Consider the following 24,824-nt stretch of genomic DNA (forward strand, 5'->3'; position numbering starts at 1 on the left):
ATTTGAAAAGGTGTGAGAATCAAATTCTGTGAAGAAAAAAGCCACTAAAAAATCAGAGCTTATCTTACTCACATCTGTTCACATCTTGAGTAAGTTTAGTTGATTTAATGCAACACAGTTATCAGAAGAACAAAACTGAGTTTCTTGGTGCTTAAAGTGAGAAGGATATCTTCACTCCAGAGAGTGGCTTAACATTTTAAAAAAATGTTTATAATGATTTTTAATTAAAAAGCACAGGTTTCACAAGTTCCCCAGTTACCCAATCTGGGATGCAGATAACTGTGATATGGCTGGGCTTTGACATCTTCTTTTCCAGCTCTGATCTTCTTCCCTTTTTTACAGGTAATGTAGTGCACAATTTATGGCTACTAAAAACAGGACAGAAGTGACTGAATTTGTGTTGTTGGGATTGTCCAGCCAGCCAGAGATGCAGCCAGTTATTTTTGGAGTTGTCCTTATCATGTACCTGATGGCAGTTTTGGGCAATACCCTACTAGTGCTTGTTGCTTGCTCAGACCCCAAGCTTCATACCCCCATGTACTTCCTTCTCAGTCAGCTTTCCTTGATTGACATATCTCTAACAACTATCATTGTTCCCCAGATGCTGGTGCACACACTTTCTGTAAACAGAACCATTTCCTATAACTGCTGCATGACACAGCTCTTTTCCTTTATGACAGTGGGCAGTATGGAAGTTCACTTGCTTGGTGCAATGGCATATGACCGCTATGTTGCCATCTGTGACCCTTTAAGATACTCTGCCATTGTCAGCCATAGCCTCTGTCTGCGAATAACATTGACCTCATGGGTGGTGGTCAGCCTTAACAGTCTCCTGTACAGTGTGTTGGTCACTCGTTTAACCTTCTGTGGCAACAAGGTCACCCATTTCTTCTGTGACATCACTCCTCTACTGAAGCTCTCCTGTACTCGACCAGTGGTCAATGAAATGTTAATCTTCACTGAGGGTGTAGCTGTGGTGGTAAGCCCCTTTTTCTTTATTTTTGGCTCCTATGTTCGCATAGGTATTGTTATAGCTCACATGCACTCAGTTGCTGCCCTGCAGAAAGCTCTGTCCACTTGTAGCTCTCATGTTCTTGTTGTGATGTTTCTCTTTGGTTCTTTGGTTCACATGTACCTCAAGCCATCATCCAGCTACAATCTAGAACAAGATCGACAGGTTGCCATCTTTTACACACTCATTTCTCCCATGTTAAATCCACTAATCTACAGCCTCAGGAACCAGGAAGTTAAAGGAGCTCTGTGGAGGCTTTTTGGGAAACTATATCTCAGGCGGTGTCCAGCTTGGATTTCCCACAACACATGCCAGCGAATCTCCTGAGAAGCAAGGGTTAGTCTGAAAACACTGCAGATAGGTGAAGTGGTCTCTTCATAATGTCTACAATTCATATTCCTATGGAATAGTTTTTGCTATCAACACTCCATTGGTTGAGTTAGGAATGAGTGAGTTAATGAATGAATAGTTCTGGACTCTTTTGACTCATGGTGAATCAATCTCATCTCAGTGAAACTAAGAATATTCTTTAAAATCACTAAACCCAAATATCTCATTTTACTTGTGAACCCTGTAACCTAGAGAAACATAAGTTAACTGATATCAAATCAGTGTGGTATAAAGAACTGCCATTGTTTTAGTGATTTTTTTTCAAATACTCTCTTCAGAGAGAAACTGATGTGAATTATAAATCTGTTATTCACACAAGTGGATTTTGCATAAATTATGGAATAGGGAACAGTTTCTGAATATTTTCATAATATCATTTTTAGAATCTGTCCTCTCATTGTAATGTAATACATTAAATGCTTATAGTGAAACAACTTTTCCATTTTTATCCATTAACTGTTCTATAGCGCTTAGTATAGGTCACTGATATCAGAAAGCCATAATGTATACATGTAGAGAGCGTGTGTCTATTGGCTACTCAGCCCCAACCAATACACCTACAACAGAATTTCTATACCTTATGCTCAGGGGGAATCACAGATGAGGAGGTGAAAAGATTGTAAGAGCCAGAGGACCAGAAGATATTATCTTCTAAACATGGCAGGAAAACTTAACAATAAACCTTAACATATATGGAGCAGGATGTATTGCATATAAGAGACACTAAATGGATTCAGTTAGGGATGTGTGTGTGTGTGTGTGTGTGTGTGTGTGTGTGTGTGTGTGTGTGTAAATGAATATTGAGTAAGAGAAAGGTCATGAATTTGAAAGGCAGTAGAAGAAACAAGACTAGTTGGGGAAGGAAAAGAGAGATGAGAAAATGATGTAAATATAGCACCCATGTATAAAATTATCAAAAAGTATTTCAAATAAATGAATGAGAATTCATCATTACAACCAAGTTCATTTCATTCCTGAAACACATGGATGGATCATTGTATGTAAATCAATATATGTCATCCATCACATAAATAGACTCAAATGCTGAAATTACATGATCATCTCATTAAACTCAGAGAAATGTTCAACAAAATCCAACTTTCCCTTAGGAAGACAGTCATGGAAAGGGTAGGGGTGATGGGAGATTGCTTCAACATAATAAAAGCTATGCATGGCAAATCTGTAGCCAATTTCAAATGAAATGGAGAAAAACTCAGAGTTCCTACTAAGATCAATAACAAAACCAGTAAGACAAGAAAAATAAATAGAAAGGATATAAATAGGGAAAGAAGTCAATTTATCCTTATTTTTTTTGTCTTTTCTTTTTACTGAAATCAATTTCCTCTCACATAACTTCCCCTCCACCTACTCCTCCCATTGACTCTCCACCTCTCTTCTCACTCAGATCCACTCCCTTTCTGTCTCCTATTAGACAACAGGGCAACAGCAGTAAACAGCACCTCATGCCATGCCCTGCCCCACACTCTCCTGCTTTCCTGAAGGCCTGTTGATCCTAGAGGCACCAGGTAAGCCCCTCCTTTTTCAAGACAGTGCCCACTAATACCCATGAAATCACCGCTAAAGATAGGTAAATTGTACCCCATACCCTATGCTCCATCTTCCGCCCTACAACTCTGCCTGCTTTACTCAATTACTGCCAGCATGAGAAAAAAAATATTTAAGACCCTACCCCACACCATTTTCCACCATATTCTCCTAAAACACAATACTCTGGACTCCATTTTCAGCTCACACCTAGCCTGTTTCCCTGGAGGCTACTGGCATGAAGGACTCCATACCATGCTAGTACTAGGGATCCCAGAGGCAAGGGTAGCCCCCAAATCTCCAGAGGCCTCAGAGGCACAAAAAGCCCAGGGGAGATACCCTACTGGACCTGAAGACTAGATAGTCACTGGAACTTCAGGCCACTCAGGCCACTCATCAAAGGAAACAGAAACCAAAGGGGAAAATCATCCAAAAAATAGCCACCCAATAAAGATAAATTCAGAAATCACCATGTAAATGTATAACTGCAAAACTCAGATGGCTAAAGGCCAGTGTAAAAACAAATCCAACAACAGCCAGGGTAATATGACACCACCAGAGCCCTTGCTAGAGCAAGCCCTGCATATCCCAACATAGCTGAAGCACAAGAAATTGACCTTAGGTTTTACTGAATGAAGAGGCAGCTCTCTGGCATTTCTGTAGCCTTGTTGTCAGTGTAGCAGGGCCTACACACAAGCAACTGTGTCTAAGGGACCTGCATATGGCATTAATCTTGGCATCACCTACTCTTGTGTGGATGTCTTCCAGCGTGGAAATGTGGAAATAATTGCCAATGACCAGGGTAACTGCACCACAGAGAGCTATGTTGCTTTCACTGACATAGAACAAGTAATTGGGCATGTGACCAAGAATCAGGTTGCAATGAACCTCACGAACACAGTTTTTGATGTTAAATGTCTGATCAGACATAGGTTTGATGATGTTGTTGTTCAGTCTGATATGAAGCACTGGTCCTTCATGGTGCTAAATGATGCAGGCAGGCTCAAGGTCCAAGTTGAGTACAAAGGGGAGACAAAAAGTTTCTAACTAGAGGAAGTGTCCTCAATGGTTCTGACAAAGATGAAGGAAATTGCAGAAGCTTACCTTGGAAAGACTGTTACCAATGCTGTGGTCACAGTGCCAGCTTACTTCAGTGACTCTCAGAGCCAGGCAACAAAAGATGCTAGAACTATTTCTGGCCTCAATGTACTTCAAATTATCAATGAACCAACTGCTGCTGCTATTGCTTATGACTTAGATAAGAAGGTTGGAGCTGAAAGGAATGTGCTGATTTTTGACTTGGGAGGTGGCACTTTTGATGTGTCAATCCTTGTTATTGAGGATGGAATTTTTGAAGTTAAATCAATAGCTGGAGACACCCACTTGGGTGGAGAAGACTTTGACAACTGAATGTTCAACCATTTCATGGCTGAGTTTAAGGGAAAGCACTAGAAGGACATCAGTGAGAACTAGAGAGCTTTCAGGCATCTCTGCACTGCCTGTGAGTGGGCCAATTCACCCTCTCCTCCAGAACCCCAGCCAGTATTGAGATTGATTCTCTCTATGAGGGAATTGAGTTCTATACCTCCACTACCTGGGCTAAATTTGAAGAATGAATGCTGACCTGTTCTGTGGCACACTCAACCCTGTAATGAAGGTTTTTCAAGATGCCAAACTAGACAAGTCACAGATCCATGATATTGTCTTGATGTGTGGTTCTACCAGAATCTCCAAGACTCAGAAATTTCTACAAGACTTCTTCAATGGAAAAAACTGAATAAGAGCATTAACAATGATTAAGCTGTTGCCTATGGTGTAGCTGTCCAGGCAGCCATTTTATCTGGAGACAAGTCTGAGAATGTTCAGGGTTTGCTGCTCTTGGATGTCACTCCTCTTTTCCTTGGTATTGAAACGGCTGGTGGAGTCATGACTGTCCTCATCAAGCACAATACCACCACTCCCACCAAGCAGAGACAGACTTTCACCACCTACCCTGACAACCAGCCAGGTGTACTTATTCAGGTGTATGAAGGTGAAAGGACTATGACTAAGGACAGCAACCTGCTTGGAAAGTTTGAGCTCACAGCCATACCTCCAGCACCCTGTGTGGTTTCTCAGATTAAGGTTACTTTTGACATCTATGCCAATGGCATCCTCAATTTTCTGCTGTAAATAAGAGCACAATAAAGAGAACAAGATCATCATCACCAATGACAAGGGTGCTTGTTTAAGGAGAATATTGAGTGCACAAAGTACACTGAGAAGTACAAAGCTGAGGATGGGAAGCAGAGAGATAAGGTCTCTTCCACAAACTGATGGGAGTTTTATGCTTTCAACATGAAAGCAACATTTGAAGATGAGAAATTTCAAGTCAATATTAATGATGAGGACAAACAGAAGATTCTATTTTTTATTAGCTATTTTCTTTATTTACATTTCAAATGTTATCCCCTTTCCTAGTTTCCCCTCTGAAAACCTCATATCCCTTCCCCCTTGCCCCGAACCCACCCACTCCCTCTTTCTGGCCCTGGAAGCCCCCTATACTGGGGCATATAACCTTCACAGGACCGAGGGATTCTCCTCCCATTGATGACTGACTATGCCATCCTCTGCTACATATGCAGCTAGAGCCATGAGTCACAACATGTGTTTTCTTTGGTTCCAATAGAAGATTCTTAACAAGTGCAATGAAATCATCAGCTGGCTGGTTAAGAACCAGACTGCAGAGAAGGAAGAATTTGAGCATCAGCAGAAAGAACTGGAGAAAGTCTGCAATGCTATCAGTACCAAGCTGTACCAGAGTGTTGATGGTGTGCCCGGAGGAATCCCTGGTGGCTTCCCTGGTGGAAGATCTTCCCCATCTGGTGGTGCTTCTTCAGGCCCCACCATTGAAGAGGTGGATTAAGTCAGTCCAAGAAGAGGATGGAGCATTGTTTCACAAGGAACCAAAATAGGTAACATGGAATAGTTTCAACAGATACAAGAGAATTGAAATAACCATGTGCATGTTAGACCACTATGGATTAAAGCTGGACTTCAACAACAGAAACAAAAGAAAGCCTACAAACTCATATAAATTAAACAACTGTCTACTTAATGACCATTGGGTCAGTGAAGAAATAAAGAATGAAATTAAAGACTTTGTAGAATTCCATGAGAATGAAGGCAGAACATACCCAAATACAATGAAAGCAGTGCTAAGAGGAAAGTTTGTAGCAGTAAGTGCCTTTGTATTGAAATCAGAGAGATTTTTAAACTAACACTTAACATCTGAAAACTCTAGAACAAAAAGATGCATACACATCCAAGAGGAGTAGATAGCAGGATATAATCAAACTCAGGGTTGAAATCAATACATTAGGTACAAAGAGAACAATTCAAAAGAATCAATAAAACCAAGTTTTTTTTTTTTTTTTGAGAAAAACAAGATAGATAAATCCTTAGCCAAAATAACTAAAAGATGGAGAAAGATAATATAAAATTAACAAAATCAGAAATTAAAAGGGAGGACATAGTAACTGAGAAAATCTAAAGAATCATTAGATCTTACTTCAAAAATCTTATGTCACTAAATTGGAAAATCTAAATGAAATCGATGCTTTTTCTTGATAAATACCACTTACCAAAGTTAAATGAAAATTGGATAAATATTTGAGTAGACCTATAACTTCTAAGGAAATAGAAGTTCTCATTAAAAGTCTACCACCTCCACAAAAGCCCAGGACCAGATGGTTTTAACTTAGAATTGTACCAGACTTTTAAAGAGGAGCTAATACTAATACATTGCAATCTATTTCACTAATGAGAAAATTTCACCAAAGAATTCCTACCGCATATATACAACTTCAGCAAAGTGGCTGAATGTAAAATTAACTCAAAGAAATCAATCAGTATCCCTCCTTTATACAATGATAAATAGGCTGAAAAGAAATAAAGAAAACAATCCCCCTCACAATCATCACAAATAATATAAAATATACTGGTTTTACTATAACCAAGCAAGTTAAAGATCCATGTGACAAGAATATCAAGATCCTGAAGAAAGAAATCAAAGACAACCTCAGAAGATGGAAAGATCTCTCACATTCATGGAAAGGTAGAATTAAGAGAGTGAAAAGGCAATCTACAGAGTCAAAGCAATTACCATCAATATTCCAACACAATTTTTACAGATATTGAAACCACAATTCTCAATTTAATATGGTAAAACAAAATATCTAGCATAGTCAAAACAATTTTTGAACAATAAAAGAGCTTCTGAAAGAATCACTTTCCCTGATCCCAATCTGAACAACAGAACAACAGTGATTAAAACTGCATGGCATTGGTACAGAAACAGATAAATAGATCAATAGAATAGAACTGAAGTCCCAAAAATAAGCCCACATACCTATGGATATTTGTTTTTGACAAAGTAGACAAAACTATACAGTGGAAAAGAGAATTTTTAACAAGTGATGATGGTCTGACAGTCCTTATGTAGGCAAGTTGTTCCATATGTATCACCATGCACAAAGCTCAAGTCAAAGTGGATCAAGAACTGCAACCTAATATACTGATTCCAATAGAAGTGAAAGTGGGAAATATCCCAGAGTGTATTGACACCAGAGAAAATTTTCTGAGCAGAACACAAATAGCTCAGACTGTAAGATCTATAGTTGGTAGTGGGACCTCTTTACATTGAAAAGCTTCCGTAAGGCAAAGGACACTGTCAATAGGACAAAATGGCAGCCTACATATTGGGAAAAGATCTTCACTAACCCTACATCTGATAGATGGTATATATCTAGCAAATGCTGGTGGGAAAGGGAAAACTCTTCCATTAGTGGGTTTTCAAACTTGTACAACCATTTTGGAAATCAATCTGGTGTTTTCTCAGAAAACTGGAAATAGTTCTACCTGAAGTTCCAGCTATACCATTTCAAAGATGCTCCACCATATCACAAAGGACAAGTGTTCCATTATATGCATCATCATCATCATCATCATCATCATCATCACCATCATAATGATTAGCCAGAAATTGGAAGCAACCTAAATATCCTTTAGCCAAAGAATGGGTACAGAAATTTTGGTTCACTTACACAACAGAATGGTATTCAGGTATAAAAAACAAACAAACAAACAAACAAACAAACAAACAAACAAACAAAAAACCAAGTATATCATGAATTTTGTGTGCAAATGGATGGAACTAGGAAATATAATCCTGAGTTAGTTAACACAGACTCAAAGGGACATGCTTTGTATGTGCTCACCTATAAGTGAATATTAGCCAAAAAGTATAGAATGCCCATGATATAGTCCACAAACTGTAAGGAGTTAAACAAGAAGGAAGGCCTAAGTAAGGATGCTTCAATCCTACTAAGAAGTAGGAACAAAATAGCCATGGGGGGCAGAAGGAGGGTTCTGGGTGGGAGATGAGAAGGGGAGGGTAATAGGGAGCAGAATCAGGTATGGGAAGTGACAGGAGAGAGACCCAGATGGCCAGGATAATTAATGGAAAAATTAGCTACTTGGGTTGGTGAGTGAAGGAAACCTCTAGGAAGTCCTAGTGACTTGGGATGAGGAAGGATGCCATGACTTAATGTGGGTGACCTTAGGCAAAGTGTCCAACAGTGGGATATGGAACCTGAAAGACCATCTACAGGTCAGTACAGGTTCCCCAGTGGAGGGATGGGGACACCAATGTCCCTTCAAAACTTTTGACCCCAATTGCTCCTTAAAAGAAATGCAAGAACAAAGATGGAGCAGACACTGAAGGAATAGCTGACCTGCCCAACTTGGGATCTATCCCATGGGCTATCCATGACATTACTATGACTGCCGACAGGAGCCTAGTATACCTGTCCTTTGAGAGGATCTATCCATTAGCTGATTCTGACTGATGCAGATACTCACAGCCAAGCCCTGGAATGTGGTTGGGGACCACTACGGAAGAATTAGTGGAAGGCAGAACTGAAGGAACTGAAGGGGATGGCAATCACATAGGAAGATCAACAGTGCCAGCTAACCTTGACCCCTGGGAGCTCCCAGAGGCTTAGCTACCAACAAAGATCTTACATGAATTGATCTAAGACCCCCAGAACATATGTAGCAGAGGGCTGTCATGTCTGGCCTCAGTGGGAGAGGATCCACTTAATCCTGTAGAGACTTGATGCCCCAGGGTGGGGGGATACCTAGGTGTGGGGCCCCCTCTCAGAGGCAAAGGGGAGGTACGATGGGTAGAAGAATTCTGGGATGTTGGATTTGGGGGGCAGCATTTTGGATGTAAATAAATGAAAAAGAAAACAAAAGGAAATAAAAATGTATGAAGTTGGAGATCTGAAGAACATTTTGACATCAGACATGAAACTCCAGTGTTTGTAGTTTGCCCTGCTGGCTTTTGGTCTTCCTTTGGTCTAGTATTTCTTTATTGTGTTCCCTTTCCTCCTTTTTGGAATGGTAATATATATCTTGTGCCATTATATGTTGGAATTATGTGATCTGCTTTTTCCATTTTGATTTTACAGGGGTTATAGTTAAGAAAGACCCCTATAGGGGAATCTTAGAAGACACTTTGAACTTTGAACTTTAAAACAAGTTTGAGTCTGTTCTATACTATGAGGACATTGAAGTTGGACTAAACGCACTTTGAATTATGATATGGGTACAAGCCTATAGGGGGCAGGAAATGTGATGGTTTGGGTAAAAATAGCTTTCATGGGACCATAAGAAATGGCCTTATTAGGAGGTATGATCTTGGAATAGGTATGCCTTTATTGGAGGAGGGGTGTGACTAGGGGGAAGGCATTGATGTCTCAGAAGTTCAGGCCTTGTCAGTGCCTGCTGCACTGTCATTTCCTGCTGCATATGGATCCAGATGTAAACTCTCAGCTACCTCTTTAGTACCATATATGCCTTCATGTTGCCATGCTTCCATCTATGACAATAACAGACTAAACCAATTAGATTTTTTTCTTTTTTCTTTTATGGCAAGTTTTACTGGCCATAAAACCCAAACCTGACCACTCCTCTTAGTACTGGAGCTATAGTGAAGCTAGTTATTCAATCTCTGTTCGTGACTCATTGGATGGAACAACTGAAAGATAAAAATGGAACAATTCAGGCACAATAAGAATTGAAAATATTCTTAGGAGTTGATATATATATATATATATATATATATATATATATATATATATATATATATATATATATTAGAGAGGTTTAATTTTGTGATGTCTTTAAAATTCATTATTATGAATAAGAGTTTGAAAGTCACATTGACTTGTGTCTATCAGGCAGTACATGATGTCACTAAAATTATCAAATATATGTAATACAACCTGCCATGCTATGATTTTGCTTATTACCTAGTTCATATGCTATACACAAAAGGCATTTAGGTTTAGTGATCTTATAATGTCTTGACAATTCTAATGAGAAAGGGATCCAGAATACTTTATTTATGAAGTAATTTTGTTCCTAATCCAACCATGAGAGAACTGACAGCAAAGATTGTTATATAGAGATACGATTCACGTCCTTTATTAAAAGTATACTTCAGCTCTTTGAAATAGTCTCAAATTAACTCTTTGTTCCAATGAATTTGTTTCTCATTCTTTGTCTGAGAGCCAGTCTGAAGTATGCAGTTTCCTAAAAAGCCTCCATAGTGCTCCTTTAACATCTTGGTTCCTAAGGCTGTATATTAGTGGATTTAACATAGGGGAGATGAGCGTGTAGAAGATGGCGACCTGGCGATCCTGGTCTAAGTCATAGCTGGATGATGGCTTAAGGTACATTCTAGCCAAAGTGCCAAAAAGGAGCAGCACAACCAGAATGTGGGAGCTACAGGTAGACAGAGCTTTCTTCAAGGCAGCAAAGGAGTGAATGTGGGCCATGGCAATACCTATTCGAACATAAGAACCCCAAATGAAGAAGAAGGGACTACCCACCACAGCTACACCCTCAGTGAAGATTAGCATTTCATTAAGCACTGGTCGAGTACAAGAGAGCTTCAGCAGAGGAGTGATGTCACAGAAGAAGTGAGTGACCTTGTTGCCACAGAAGGTTAAACGAGTGACCAACACACTGTATAGGAGACTGTTAAGGCTGACCACCATCCATGAGGTCAATGTTATTCGCAGACAGAGGCTATGGCTGACAATGGCAGAGTATCTTAAAGGGTCGCAGATGGCAACATAGCGGTCATATGCCATTACACCCAGCAAGTAGACTTCCATGCTGCCCACTGCCATAAAGAAAAATAATTGTGTCATGCAACGATTATAGGAAATGCTCCGATTTACAGAGAGTGTGTGCACTAGCATCTGAGGAATAGTGATGGTTGTTAAAGATATGTCAATCAAGGAAAGCTGGCTGAGAAGGAAGTACATGGGGGTCTGAAGCCTGGGGTCTGAGCAAGCAACAAGTACTAGTAGAGTATTGCCCAAAACTGCCATCAGGTACATGATAAGGATAACTCCAAAAATAACTGGTTGTATCTCTGGCCTACTGGACAATCCCAACAACACAAACTCAGTCACTTCTGTCTTGTTTTTAGTGGCCATAAATCACAGTTTAAATCACCTGCAAAGAGGAATGATCACAGTTGGAAAAGAGAACAATACCAAGGCTCAAACACATCTTATATTCTTCATCTTAAGTGAGTTAGTCATTGGAGCAGGATTCTGCCCCTAACCTTCAGCATTAAGGAACTTACTTTGTTCTTTTGTTCATAGTGTTCCATCAAGACAACCAAACTATCTAAGGTTGAGTGTTAGAAGTACCTGTAATATTTCTTTTTTTTTTAAATTAGATATTTTCTTTATTTACAGTTCAAATGCTATCCCGTTTCCTAGTTTCCTCTCTGAAAATTCCCTAAACTCTAACCTCATTAATAACTATATTTTCATGAAAACAGAATCTCCAGCATGTAGGGCTCTCAAATATTTTTATAAGTCGGGGTTTCACTATAAGTAGAGCTATAAGTAAATACTAGCATGACGACTTTCTATGCTTCTGTACAAATAAAGACATTTGTTGAACTAATATACCTTAATATGGCTAAGAAATAATTGTAGAACTGATATAACTAGAAGAATATATAATTATCCCCACTATCTTCATCTGTTAAAATTCCACTTAAATGTCATATTTGCTAGTGATTTCCCTTTTTTGCCACTCATTGTTACACATTTCCCCCTATTTGATGCAGAATAACTAAAGCTCAAGGTAAATATATCTGGGCCAGAGTCAGAATCTGTCTCTGACCTGAAAGTTAGTGACACACAGAATAAGATTTTTAAGTCCATAAGTCAGGGGTGTTTATCCCGATGCTTTAAAATGTCTTGCCTTGTAAATGTTCAGCTAGCTAGTGGATACTTACATTGCCTCAAATCACACACAGTGTCACTTTACAGGGATGCAGTTTTCTTCAGTACCTTTCACATTCCCTGGCAGGGAATTACTCGTCTGGATTTCTGTTTTTCCTCAATTGGCTCAGTTAAATGCTTTAGACCATTGGTTCTCAAATTCTGACCCTTTAATATAATTGCTCATGTTGTGTTGACCCCTCTCCCCAGACATAAAATTATTTTGGTTGGCTCATAACTGTAATTTTGTTATTGTTATGAATTGTAATGTAAATATCCGTGTCATTCAATGGTTAGAAGACTCCCGTAAAAGTGTGATTTGACATCCCCTCAAAGGGACCATGACTCCCAGGTTAAGAACCACTGCTTTATACTATCTTTAGTTAACAGTACATATGTATAAATCAGAAGCTATAAAGATTTTTTAAACCTTACATTTTCCAGTGTTTATTATTTTGTTGTCATTATTCCAGTATCTTTCTATGTCAGTGGATGTATCTCAGATAGTTGTATAATGATACAATTACTTTTTCAAGGAAGAAGAACACAGATAACAAAATGGAAGTGGAGATGATCATAGAAGAGAGGACAAGAATGGAGAAATATGAACTAATTTCCTTAATGAAGATAGGGTGAATATCTATGGTCTTTAAGACCTAGGTTATGCTAAGTTACCATATAAAATAAGGTACAATTTAACACTACTTAAAATAAGATCATACTGACAATAAGTTCAATTTCTTTCAAGCAAGCTAAACTATACCCTAAAAGCATAATGACAGTCTACTATTCATGGTCAGTAGTAGTAACATGCAGTAGTGATACTCTTATTGCCTGATGTCAAGGATTCTTCCCTGTAGTGTTCCTACTTTTTCAGTTTCAATATTGTTCTCAGATCCTGAGCTCTGTGGATGCAATCACAGGATGCTGGAGTGGGGTGGTGAGGAAGAGAAGAAGAGAGAAGAGATGAGAAAAGAAGGATGCTGAGGAGAGTTATAATGAAATCCATATAAAAAGCACTAGTCTCTTAAGTCAATTACATGAATCTTGAAGAAGAGAAAAACAATCTGTGAAAACAGACACATAGCATCTGGTTCCTTGTTCCTAGCTGGTGCTTTGAAAGTAACTCGGGCTGTGGAGGAGAAAATGATCTTGTGTTAACTTTTTATCCTTCTTTCTGCTTTGACTAGAGGACCAATGGGCATATTGCATCTCTTTACTGCATTGCTACTATATAAATAAGGATCTCTTGGCTTTTTTATTAATCTGAATTTGATTTATAGTCTACTTACCCTTTTTTGTTAGTGAATCACAAAAGCTGATTCTGATATGCATAACCAAATTCTTTCGTTTTCTTCTTCTTCCTTTTTTCTTTTTTACTGTCCTAAAAAGTAGATCTTCCAAATACTCAGAAGATGAGTTATAGCCTCTCAAATCTCTGGGATCAAAGAGCCATGGAATGTGTCTATGCATCCTCCTTTACTTTTATTTATTCCATGACTGTATACCAAAGATCACCATTTACTGCAGATCAGCATGTACTGCAGATCAACATTCATTTTCACTCAAATACTGTATTTTTTTTCTAGTTAACATATCTTCTCTTGATTCTAGATCCTTTGTTTTATTTTTTTTTTGTCTTCTTGGTATAGATGTTATTTTTTATATAAAATGAATATAATTTATTTTTTCTTGTCTTCTTGGTATAGATGTTATTTTTTATATAAAATGAATATAATTTTTTCTTGTCTTCTCTGTATTTACTTTACAAAAGATATAGCATTAAATTCATATTTATCTATGCCTAACATCACACGCTGAGTAGAAATCTAGACAATACAGTGTTTCCTTTTGCCCATTAAATACTCTCTTAAAAAACAATTTACATAAAAACCTTTCCATAGGCAGCTCAATGCATGGAAGCAGGCTCATGTGGCACATACTCACTATGGGACTCTATTAACCCCAAGAGGCCCCAATTATGGTCAGGTGAAATATTAAAGTGATTCCCTTCACCAGAGTTGCTGTAAATGGGAATCTGTAAAGGCGGACTATTTCTCCAGCCTGCCACACCCTGCCCACACCTGTGAGTGGCCTTTGATTTTTTCCTCTAATAAAACCCACCTGCACACATACAAACAGTTCTAACTTCATCAGAAAAGTGATGCAATCAGACATCATGTCTCTTACTAACTCAATAAAATAAAAGGCACTGTAAGTCATCTTCTAAAAATTAAATGTTCATTTAATCAAGTGTCCTCCTCATAGGAAGTTCTGATAGCTATGTACATAAAATCAGCATTAATTAGACTCAATGGGCTCTATTAAAAAAACAACAAGAAAAAAGCATGCATGTGTTGGAGAAGCATAAAGGATGTGACTATAATAGGATACACTGGAGTCTTGTATGAACTTTTTTGAAAAAAAATTTATTAGCTATTTTCTTTATTTACATTTCAAATGTTATCCCCTTTCCTAGATTCCCCTCTGAAAATCCCCTATCCCCTCCCCCTTTCTGCTCCCCAACTCACCCAGTCCTGCTTCCTGGCCCGGGCATTCCCCTAGACTGGGGCATAGAACCTTCACAGGATCAAGGCTGTCTCCTTCCATTGACTGGGACAATCACTCTGGAAATCAGTTTGATGGTTCCTCAGAAAATTGGACATAGGATATCCAGCAATATCTCTCCTTGGCATATACCCAGAAGATGTTTTAACTGATAATAAGGACACATGCTCCACTATCCTCATAGCAGCCTTATTTATAATAGCCAGAAGATGGAAAGAACCCAGATGTCCCTCAACAGATGAATGGATATAGAAAATGTGGTACATTTACACAATGGTGTACTACTCAGCTATTAAAAACAATTAATTCATGAAATTTTTAGGCAAATGGATACATCTGGAGGATATCATCCTGAGTGAGGTAACCCAATCACAAAAGAACTCAAATGATATGCACTCACTGATCAATGGGTATTAGCCCATAAACTTAGAATACCCAAGATACAATTTGCAAAACACATGAAACTCAAGAAAAAAGAAGACCAAAGTGTAAATACTTAGTCCCTCCTTAGAATGGGGAACAAAATACACATGGAAGGAGTTGCAGAGACAATGTTTTGAGCTGAGATGGAAGCAAGGACCATGCAGAGACTGCCCCACCTGGGGATCCATCCCATAATCAGCCACCAAATGCAAACTCTATTGCATATGCCAACAAGAGTTTACTGACATGACCCTGATATAGCTGTCTCGTTGTGAGACTATGCCAGTGCCTGGCAAATACAGAAGTGAATGCTCCTAATCATCTATTGAATGGGACACAGGTCCCTCCATGGCTGAGCTATAGAAAGAACCGAAGGAGCTGAAGGGGTCTGTAACCCTATAGAAGGAACAGCAATATGAACTAACCAGTACCCCCGGAGCTTGTGTCTCTAGCTGCATATGTAGCAGAAGATGGCCTAAATGGCCATCATTGGGAGGAGCGCCCTTGATTTTGCAAATATTATATATTCTCCAGTACAGGGGAATGCCAGGGTCAGGAAGCAGGAGTGGGTGGGTTGGAGAGCAAGGTGCAGGGGAAGGTAGAGGGTAGAGGACTTTTGGGATAGCATTTGAATTGTAAATGAAGAAAATATCTAATAAAATAATTGTTTAAATAAAAAAAATCTGACTATGAAAAAGACTCATTTCATTATTGCATTTATTTTCTTCTAATTTGAAAACATTTCAAAACAACAGAAAGGAGAAAGTTTAAGTTAGAAATATTACAATATTAATGATGATTTGACAATTAAATTACATTTTTTTAAAAGGCTTATTGATATAGAATCTTTATATAGTATCCCGGGACTCAGAGAAGATCATTGCACAGCCATCATCACGGAAGTTTCAGGTAGAATATGTTAATAAGCAAAGATATCCAGAGCTAGACCATGTACAGACAGTGAGAGACTTAATGTGAGAGCCTTTATCTACACAGAAGAGGAGGTGGACAGATTGTAAGAGCCAAAGGTGGTAGATGAATCTAAGCAAACATTATCTTCAAGACAAAACAGAACACATTTGAACTCAGAGCCTATTACAACATATACAAGACCTACACAGTTAAAATCAGACAAAATCTCAGCAGTAAGAAGGGTAGTAGACATAAAGTCCCACTGCTATCTGAGAAGTTATTTGCGATTGATATCTGCTAGGAAAGGGAAATATCTTTCTTCAACAGAACGTGATTGGACATATCATCCACACCCCAGAGCAGGTCACAAGCCTGGAACAGACTCCATGATTTTGCTTTGTTTTGTGTTAGTATTTCTTTATCTTGTTGATTTTCTTTTATTCTTTTACTTTGTTTTTATTGTCAAGTTTTGTTTTTTTTTTCTTTTTGTTGTTGTTTTTCTTTTTTCTGAGGGAGAGAAAAAGAAAATATGAAAGAGAAAGTATGGAAGTGAGTAAGATTGGATCTAGGAGGAGATGGTGAAGATATATAATAAAAAGCAAACAAAAAAGGAATTAAATTTTATACCATTTAGATATAGATATAGATATAGAAGTCAATATCTTAGTATATTCACATTTTCACATAATCACCACAATCTATGTTAGGACATTACTAGATTTTAAAAAATAAATCTGTGCACTTTCATTATTACTTCTCTTTTTATCTCCTTGCTGTAAGAAATCAATGGCCTATTTGTTCTCGACTTTTCATATTAAAGGAGTAATACTACGTGTTATTTTTTTAAAGACTGGCTTCTTTTGTTTTGCATTATGATTTCCTTTTTTGGGGGACCTTTATGTTATTAAAAAGCAGAGCAAACATTCTTCAATAGATACAATTTTACCATATTACTTATTTTTTTAAAAAAGCAAAATAATATTTTTAGCAACAAAATGGTTGAAATAATTCATACTGTGTAGAAACACTCTGTAGTTCAACCTTGGTAATCCCTTAGCTAGATTTAGAATAAACCAGGAGATAAACTGGTGTTCATAATGATCTATAAAAGATTTTTTAAAAATTATTTTATCATTAATTTTAATTATTTAAAAAATTAAAATTTAAATATACTGTGAACATATTTGACCCTCCCCCAATTCCTTCCAGATCCTCTTCCCACTTTTACCCACCCAATTTGTTGTTTTAAAAACAATAAAAACTCCCCCAAACTGCAACAAAAGCCTCAAAAGAGGCTTCCTGTTTCCATCTGTGCCCCTGAGATAACCCTGTGCCACAGCTTTCCATACCCAAATCTAGCCCAGAGAGAGCCAATCTCACAGGAGTGTTGACATATACAAAGGTCACATTTCCTTTCTGGTCCCATCTATTTGGGTTTCTGTAGGCTTCTTGTATATTTATAGGAATCTCTTTCTTTAGGTTAGGGAAGTTTTCTTCTATAATTTTGTTGAAGATGTTTAGTGGCCCTTTGAGTTGGGAATCTTCACTCTCTTCTATACCTATTACCCTTAGGTTTGGTCTTCTCACTGTGTCCTGGATTCTCTGGACACTATTGTTCCAATAGCTGGACCAAGAGAGACTCAGCAGGAGCCCACAGGGCACAGGAACCAAGGAGCATCCAGGGACAGGATCCTTTTGGTTTCCATCTGTGCCTCATAGATAACCCTGTGTCAAAGCTCTTCACACCCAAACCTTGCCCAGAGAGAGCTGGTCTCCCAGGAGTGCTGACACACTTAAGATCACAGGCTCATAGGCTCACAGGAGGGACAAGCTCCAGTTAGAGTTAGCAAGATTAACTAATACCAGAGATAACCAGATGGTAAGAGGCAAGCACAAGAACCTAAGCAACAGAAACCAAGTCTATGTGACATCATCAGAACTTAGTTCTTCCACCACAGCAAGTTCTGGCTACCCCAACACAGTGAAAAAGTAAGACTCTGATTTAAAAATCACATGTCATGTTGATGATAGAAGACCTTAAGAAGGACATAAATAACTCCCTTAAAGAAATATAAGAGAACAGAGGTCAACAGGTAGAAGCCCTTAACGAGGAAACACAAAAATCCCTTAAAAATAAGAGAAAAACACAACCAAAGAAATGAAGGAATTGAACAAAACTTTCCAGGATCTAAAAATGGATGTAGAAACAATAAAGAAATCACAAAAGGAGATAACTTTGGAGATAAAAAGTTAGAAAGAGACCAGGAGTCATAAATGCAAGCATCACCAAAAGAATACATGAGATATATGAAAGAATCTCAGGTTCAAAGATACCATAGAAAATGCAAAGTGGAAAAAGTTCCTACTCAAAAACATCCAGGGAATCCAGGACACAATGAGAAGCCCAAACCTAAGGGTGATAGGCATAGAGAAGAGTGAAGATTCCCAACTCAAAGGGCCAGTAAACATCTTCAACAAAATTATAGAAGAAAACTTCCCTAACCTAAAGAAAGAGATGCTTATAAACATACAAGAAGCCTACAGAAACCCAAATAGATGGGACCAGAAAGGAAATTCTTCTTGTCACATAATAATCAGAACACCAAAATGCATAAAACAAAGAAAGAATATTAAAATCAGTAAGGGAAAAATTCAAGTAACATATAAAGGCAGACCTATCAGAATTACACCAGATTTCTCAACAGAGACTCTAAAAGCTAGAAGATCCTGGGCAGAGGTCATACAGACACTAAGAGAACACAAATGCCAGTCCAGGCTAATATACCCAGCAAAACTCTCAATTACCATAGATGGAGAAACCAAAAATTTCCATGATAAAACCAAATTCACACAATATCTTTCCACAAATCCAGCCCTTCAAAAGATAATAAAGGGAAAACACCAACACAAAGATGGAAATTACACCCTAGAAAAAGCAAGAAAGTAATCCTTTAGCAAAACTAAAAGAAGACAGCTGCAAGAACAGAATCCCAAATTAAACAACAAAAATAACAGGAAGCAGCAATTACTCTTTTTTTTTTTTTTTTTTTTTTTTGGTTTTTCGAGACAGGGTTTCTCTGTATAGCCCTGGCTGTCCTGGAACTCACTTTGTAGACCAGGCTGGCCTCGAACTCAGAAATCCGCCTGCCTCTGCCTCCTGAGTGCTGGGATTAAAGGCGTGCGCCACCACGCCCGGCTAGCAATTACTCTTCTTTGATTTCTTTAAACATCAATGGACTCAATCCCCCCTCCCCCCCAAAAAAAAGACACTGACTGGCTACACAAACAGGACCCAACATTTTGCTTCTTACAGGAAATCTACCTCAGGGATAAAGAAAGACACTACCTCAGAGTAAAAGGCTGGAAAACAAATTTTCAAACAAATGGTCCCAAGAAACAAACTGGAGTAGCCATTAAATATCGAATAAAATCAACTTCCAACCCAACGTCATCAAAAAGACAAAGAGGGGCACTTCATACTCATCAAAGGTAAAATCTACCAAGATGAACTCTCAATTCTAAACATCTATGCTCCAAATGCAAGGGCAGCCACATTCATTAAAGAAACTTTAATAAAGCTCAAAGAACACATTGCACCTCACACAATCTTCAACACCCCACTCTCACCAATGGACAGATCCTGGAAACAGAAACTAAACAGAAACACATGGACACTAACAGAAGTTATGAAACAAATGGATTTAACAGATATCTACAGAACATTTTATCCGAAAACAAAAGGATATACCTTCTTCTCAGCACCTCAACGTACCTCCTCCAATATTGACCATATAATTGGTCACAAAACAGGCCTCAACAGATAAAAAAAATATTGAAATTATCCCATGCATCCTATCAGATCACCACGGACTAAGGCTGATCTTCAATAACAGCATAAATAATAGAAAGCCAACATTCATGTGGAAACTGAACAACATTGTACTCAATGATACTTTGGTCAAGGAAGAAATAAAGAAAGAAATTATTGACTTTTTAGAGTTTAATGAAAATGAAACCACAACATACCCAAACTTATGGGACACAATGAAAACATTCCTAAGAGGAAAACTCATATAGCCCTGAGTGCCTCCAAAAAGAAACTAGAGAGAGAGAGAGCATACACTAACAGTCTGACAACACACCTAGAAGCTCTAGAACCAAAGGAAGCAAATTCACCCAAGAGGAGTAGAATGCAGGAAATAATCAAATTTAGGACAGAAATCATCCAGGTTGAAACAAAAAGAACTATGCAAACAATTAACTAAACCAGGAGCTGGTTCTTTGAGAAAGTCAACAAGATAGATAAACCCTTAGCCAGAATAACTTGAGGGCATAGGGACAGTATCCTAATTAACAAAATCAGAAATGAAAAGAGACACAAAACAACAGAACCAGAGGAAATCCAAACATCATCAGATCCTACTACAGAAGGCTATACTCAACAAAACTGGAAACCTGGATGAAACGGACAGCTTCCTAGACAGATACCAGGTACAAAACTTACATCAGGATCAGATTAACAATCTAAATAGTCACATTTCCCCTAAAGAAATAGAGGCAGTCATTAATAGTTTCCCAACCCCCCCCCCCAAAAAAAAAGCCCAGGACCTGACGGGTTTAGTGCAGAGTTCTATCAGACCTTCAAATAAGACCTAATTCCAACTTTCCTCAAACTATTCCACAAATAGAAACAGAAGGTACTCTACCCAATTCATTCTATGAAGCCACAATTACTCTGATACCTAAACCACAAAAAGATCCAACAAAGAAAGAGAACTTCAGACCAATTTCCCTTATGAATATCGATAGAAAAATACTCAATAAAATCCTTATGAATATCGATACAAAAATACTCAATAAAATCCTCGCAAACTGATTTCAAGAACACATCAAAACGATCATCCATCATGATCAAGTTGGCTTCATCCCAGGGATCCAGGGATGGTTTAATATATGGAAATTCATCAATGTAATCCACCATATAAACAATCTCAAAGACAAAAACCACATGATCATCTCGTTAGATGCTGAGAAATCATTTGACAAAATCCAACACCCATTCATGATAAAAGTCTTGGAAAGATCAGGAATTCAAGGTCCATACCTAAACATAGCAAAAGCAATCTACAGCAAACAAGTAGCCAACATCAATATAAATGGAGAGAAGCTGGAAGCAATCCAACTAAAATCAGGGACTAGGCAAGGCTGCGGACTTTCCCCTTAACTATTCAATATAGTACGTGAAGTCCTAGCCAGAGCAATTCTACAACAAAAGGAGATCAAGTGGATACAAATTGGAAAGGAAGAAGTCAAAATATCACCATTTGCAGATGATTTGATAGTATATATAAGTGACCCTCAAAATTCAACCAGAGAACTAAATCCGATAAACAGCTTCAGTGCAACAGCTGGCTATAAAATTAACTCAAACAAATCAGTGGCCTTTCTCTACACAAAGGATAAACAGGCTGGGAATGAAGTTAGGGAAATAACACCCATCACAATAGTCACAAGTAATATAATATACCTTGGTGTGACTCTAACTAAGGAAGTGAAAGATCTGTATGACAAGAACTTCAAGTCTCTGAAGAAAGAAATTGAAGATGATCTCAGAAGATGGAAAGATCTCACATGCTCATGGATTGGCAGGATTAATATAGTCAAAATGGCTATTCTGCCAAAAGCAATCTACATATTCAATTCAATCCCCACCAAAATTTGAAATCAATTCTTTACTGAGTGAGAAAGAGCAATTTGCAAATTCATCTGGAATAACTAAAAACCTAGGATAACAAAAAGTATTCTCAACAATAAAAGAACCTCTGGGGGGAATCACAATGCCTGATTTCAAGCTATACTACCGAGCAATTGTGATAAAAACTGCATGGTACTGGTACAGCGACAGACAGGTAAATCAATGGAATAGAATTGAAGACCCAGAAATGAACCCACACACCTATGGTCACTTGATCTTTGACAAGGGAGCTAAAACCATCCAGTGGAAAAAAATGACAGCATTTTCAACAAATGGTGCTGGCACAGCTGGCGGTTATCATGTAGAAGAATGCGAATTGATCCATTCTTATCTCCTTGTAGAAAGCTCAAGTCTAAGTGGATCAAAGAACTCCATATAAAACCAGAGATACTGAAATTTATAGAGGAGAAAGTGGGGAAAACCTTTGAAGATATGGGAATAGGGGAAAAATTCCTAAACAGAACAGCAATGGCCTGTGCTGTAAGTTCAAGAATCAACAAATGGGACCTCATAAAATTGCAAAGCTTCTGTAGGGCAAAAGATACCGTCAATTTGCCAAAAAGGCCACCAAAAAAAATCTGATAGGGGACTAATATCTAATATATACAAAGAGCTCAACAAGCTGAACTCCAGAAATTCAAATAACCCCATTAAAAAATGGGCTACAGAACTAAATAAAGAATTCTCAAGTGAGGAATACCAAAGAGCCGAGAAGGACTTGAAAAAATGTTCAACATCCTAAATCATCAGAGAAATGCAAATCAAAACAACCCTGAGATTCCCCCTACATCAGTCAGAATGGCTAGGATCAAAAATTCAGGTAACAGTAGATGCTGGCGAGGATGTGGAGAAAGAGAAAACACTTTCCCATTGCTGGTGGGATTGCAAGCTTGTACAACCACTCTGGAAATCAGTCTGGTGGTTCCTCAGAAAACTGGAGATATTATTATCGGTAGATCCAGCAATACCTCTCCTAGGCATATACCCAGAAGATGTTCCAACTGGTAATAAGGACACATGCTCCACTATGTTCTTAGCAGCCTTATTTATAATAGCCAGAAGCTGGAAAGAACCCAGAAGTCCCTCAACAGAGGAATGGATCCAGAAAATGTGATACATTTACACAACGGAGTACTACCCAGTTATTAAAAACAATGAATTTATGAAATTCTTGGGCAAATGGATGTATCTGAAGGATATCATCCTGAGTGAGGTAACCCAGTCACAAAAGAAGTCACTTGATATGCACTCACTGATAAGTGGATATTAGCCCAGAAACAGAATACTCAAGATACAACTTCCAAAACAGAAGAAAATTAAGAAGGAAGACCAACACATGGATATTTCATTCCTTCCTAGAATAGAAAATAAAATATACATGGAAAGAGTTGCAGAGACAACATTTGGAGCTATGATGAAAGGATGGACCATCCAGAGACTGTCCCACCTGGGGTCCATCCCATAATCAGCCACCAAACGCAGACACTATTGAATATGCCAGAAAGATTTTTCTGAAAGGACCCTGATCCAGCTGTCTCCTGTGAGGCTTTTTCGGTGTCTGGCAAATACAGAAGTGGATAGTCACAGTCATCTATAGGATGGAACACAGTTCCCCCAATATAGGAGCTAGAGAAAGTACCCAAGGAGCTGAAGGGATCTGCAACCCTATAGGTGGAACAACAATATGAGCTAATCAGTAACCCCAGAACTCATTTCTCTAGCTGTGTATGTAGCAGAAGATGGCCTAGTTGGACATCATTGGGTAGAGAGGCCCCTTGGTCTAGCAGACTTTATATGTCCCAGTACAGGGGAAATCCAGGGCGAAGAAGTGGGCATGAGTGGGTAGGGGAGCAGGGTGGGGGAGGGTATAGGGGACTTTTGGGATAGCATTTGAAATGCAAATGAAGAAAATATCTAATAAAAAAATAAATGTAGAGAACCTAAAAAAAAATGAAATTTCTGAGTCTAAGCTTTCTACTTAATCTCCTCCCTGCCCCAAATTATGACCATTTCCAAATTATCCTTTAAAATAACAACATATCTATAATTTCTTTTTTGTGCACATTACATTTATTTATTTATTTATATTAGATATTTTCTTTACTTACATTTCAAATATTTCCCCTTTCTTATTTTCCTCTCCGAAATCCACTATCACTTCCCCCCTCGCCCTTCTCCCCAACCCACCCATTCCTGCTTCTTGGCCCTGGCATTCCCCTATATTGGGGCATAGAACCTTCACAAGACCAAGAGCCTCTCCTCTCATTGATGACTGACTAGGTCATTCTCTGCTACATATGCAGCTAGATACATGAGTCCCACCATGTGTTTTCTTTGATTGGTGGTTTAGTACCAGGGAGCTCTGGGGGTACTGGTTAGTTCATATAGTTGTTCTACCTATGGGGCTGCCACCCCATTCAGCTCCTTGGTCTGTTCTCTAGTTCCTTCATTGGGGATACTGTGCTCCATCCAATGGATGACTATGAGCAATCTCTTCTGTATTTGCCAGCTATTGGCAGAGCCTTTCAGGAGACAGCTATATCAGGCTCCTGTCAGCAAAATCTCATTGTCATCTGCAATAGTGTTTGGGTTTGGTAGTTGTTTATAGGATGAATCCCCAGTTGGGGCAGACTCTGGATGGCTATTCCTTCAGTCTCTGCTACGAACTTTTCTCTATCAAAACACTCAAACGAGAGGATTCAGAACAACCTACCATAGCTTCCTTCTGTGGAATTGAGGTGATTAATATGTTTTAAGGGGTGAGGAGGGATCGGAAAAGTTGGTTAGACTTAAGAAAGCTAGTTTTAGCATTTGTTATCTAGTCCTTGTATGTTTTGAAAGTTTAGGGCTTTACTGAAGTTCT

General features: G+C 38.4%; 1 protein-coding gene and 2 pseudogenes across 1 annotated transcript; 2 read left to right on the forward strand and 1 right to left on the reverse strand.

Moving 5' to 3' along the window:
- The first annotated feature begins 361 nt into the window (after positions 1-361).
- On the forward strand, positions 362-1,353 carry LOC110289440 (olfactory receptor 1f45-like; annotated as a pseudogene).
- A 2,539-nt stretch (positions 1,354-3,892) lies between these two features.
- Positions 3,893-5,852, forward strand: LOC110289437 (heat shock cognate 71 kDa protein-like; annotated as a pseudogene).
- Positions 5,853-10,545: 4,693 nt separating this feature from the next.
- LOC110289441 (olfactory receptor 1f45-like) lies at positions 10,546-11,499 on the reverse strand. The gene has a single exon (XM_021155644.1). The coding sequence runs from the start codon at positions 11,497-11,499 to the stop codon at positions 10,546-10,548; it is 954 nt and encodes a 317-aa protein (XP_021011303.1).
- Positions 11,500-24,824: the final 13,325 nt, after the last annotated feature.

The sequence above is a fragment of the Mus caroli genome, unplaced genomic scaffold, assembly GCF_978045245.1.
Source record: "Mus caroli unplaced genomic scaffold, Mus_caroli_1 scaffold_2, whole genome shotgun sequence".
NCBI classification, from domain to species: domain Eukaryota; kingdom Metazoa; phylum Chordata; class Mammalia; order Rodentia; family Muridae; genus Mus; species Mus caroli.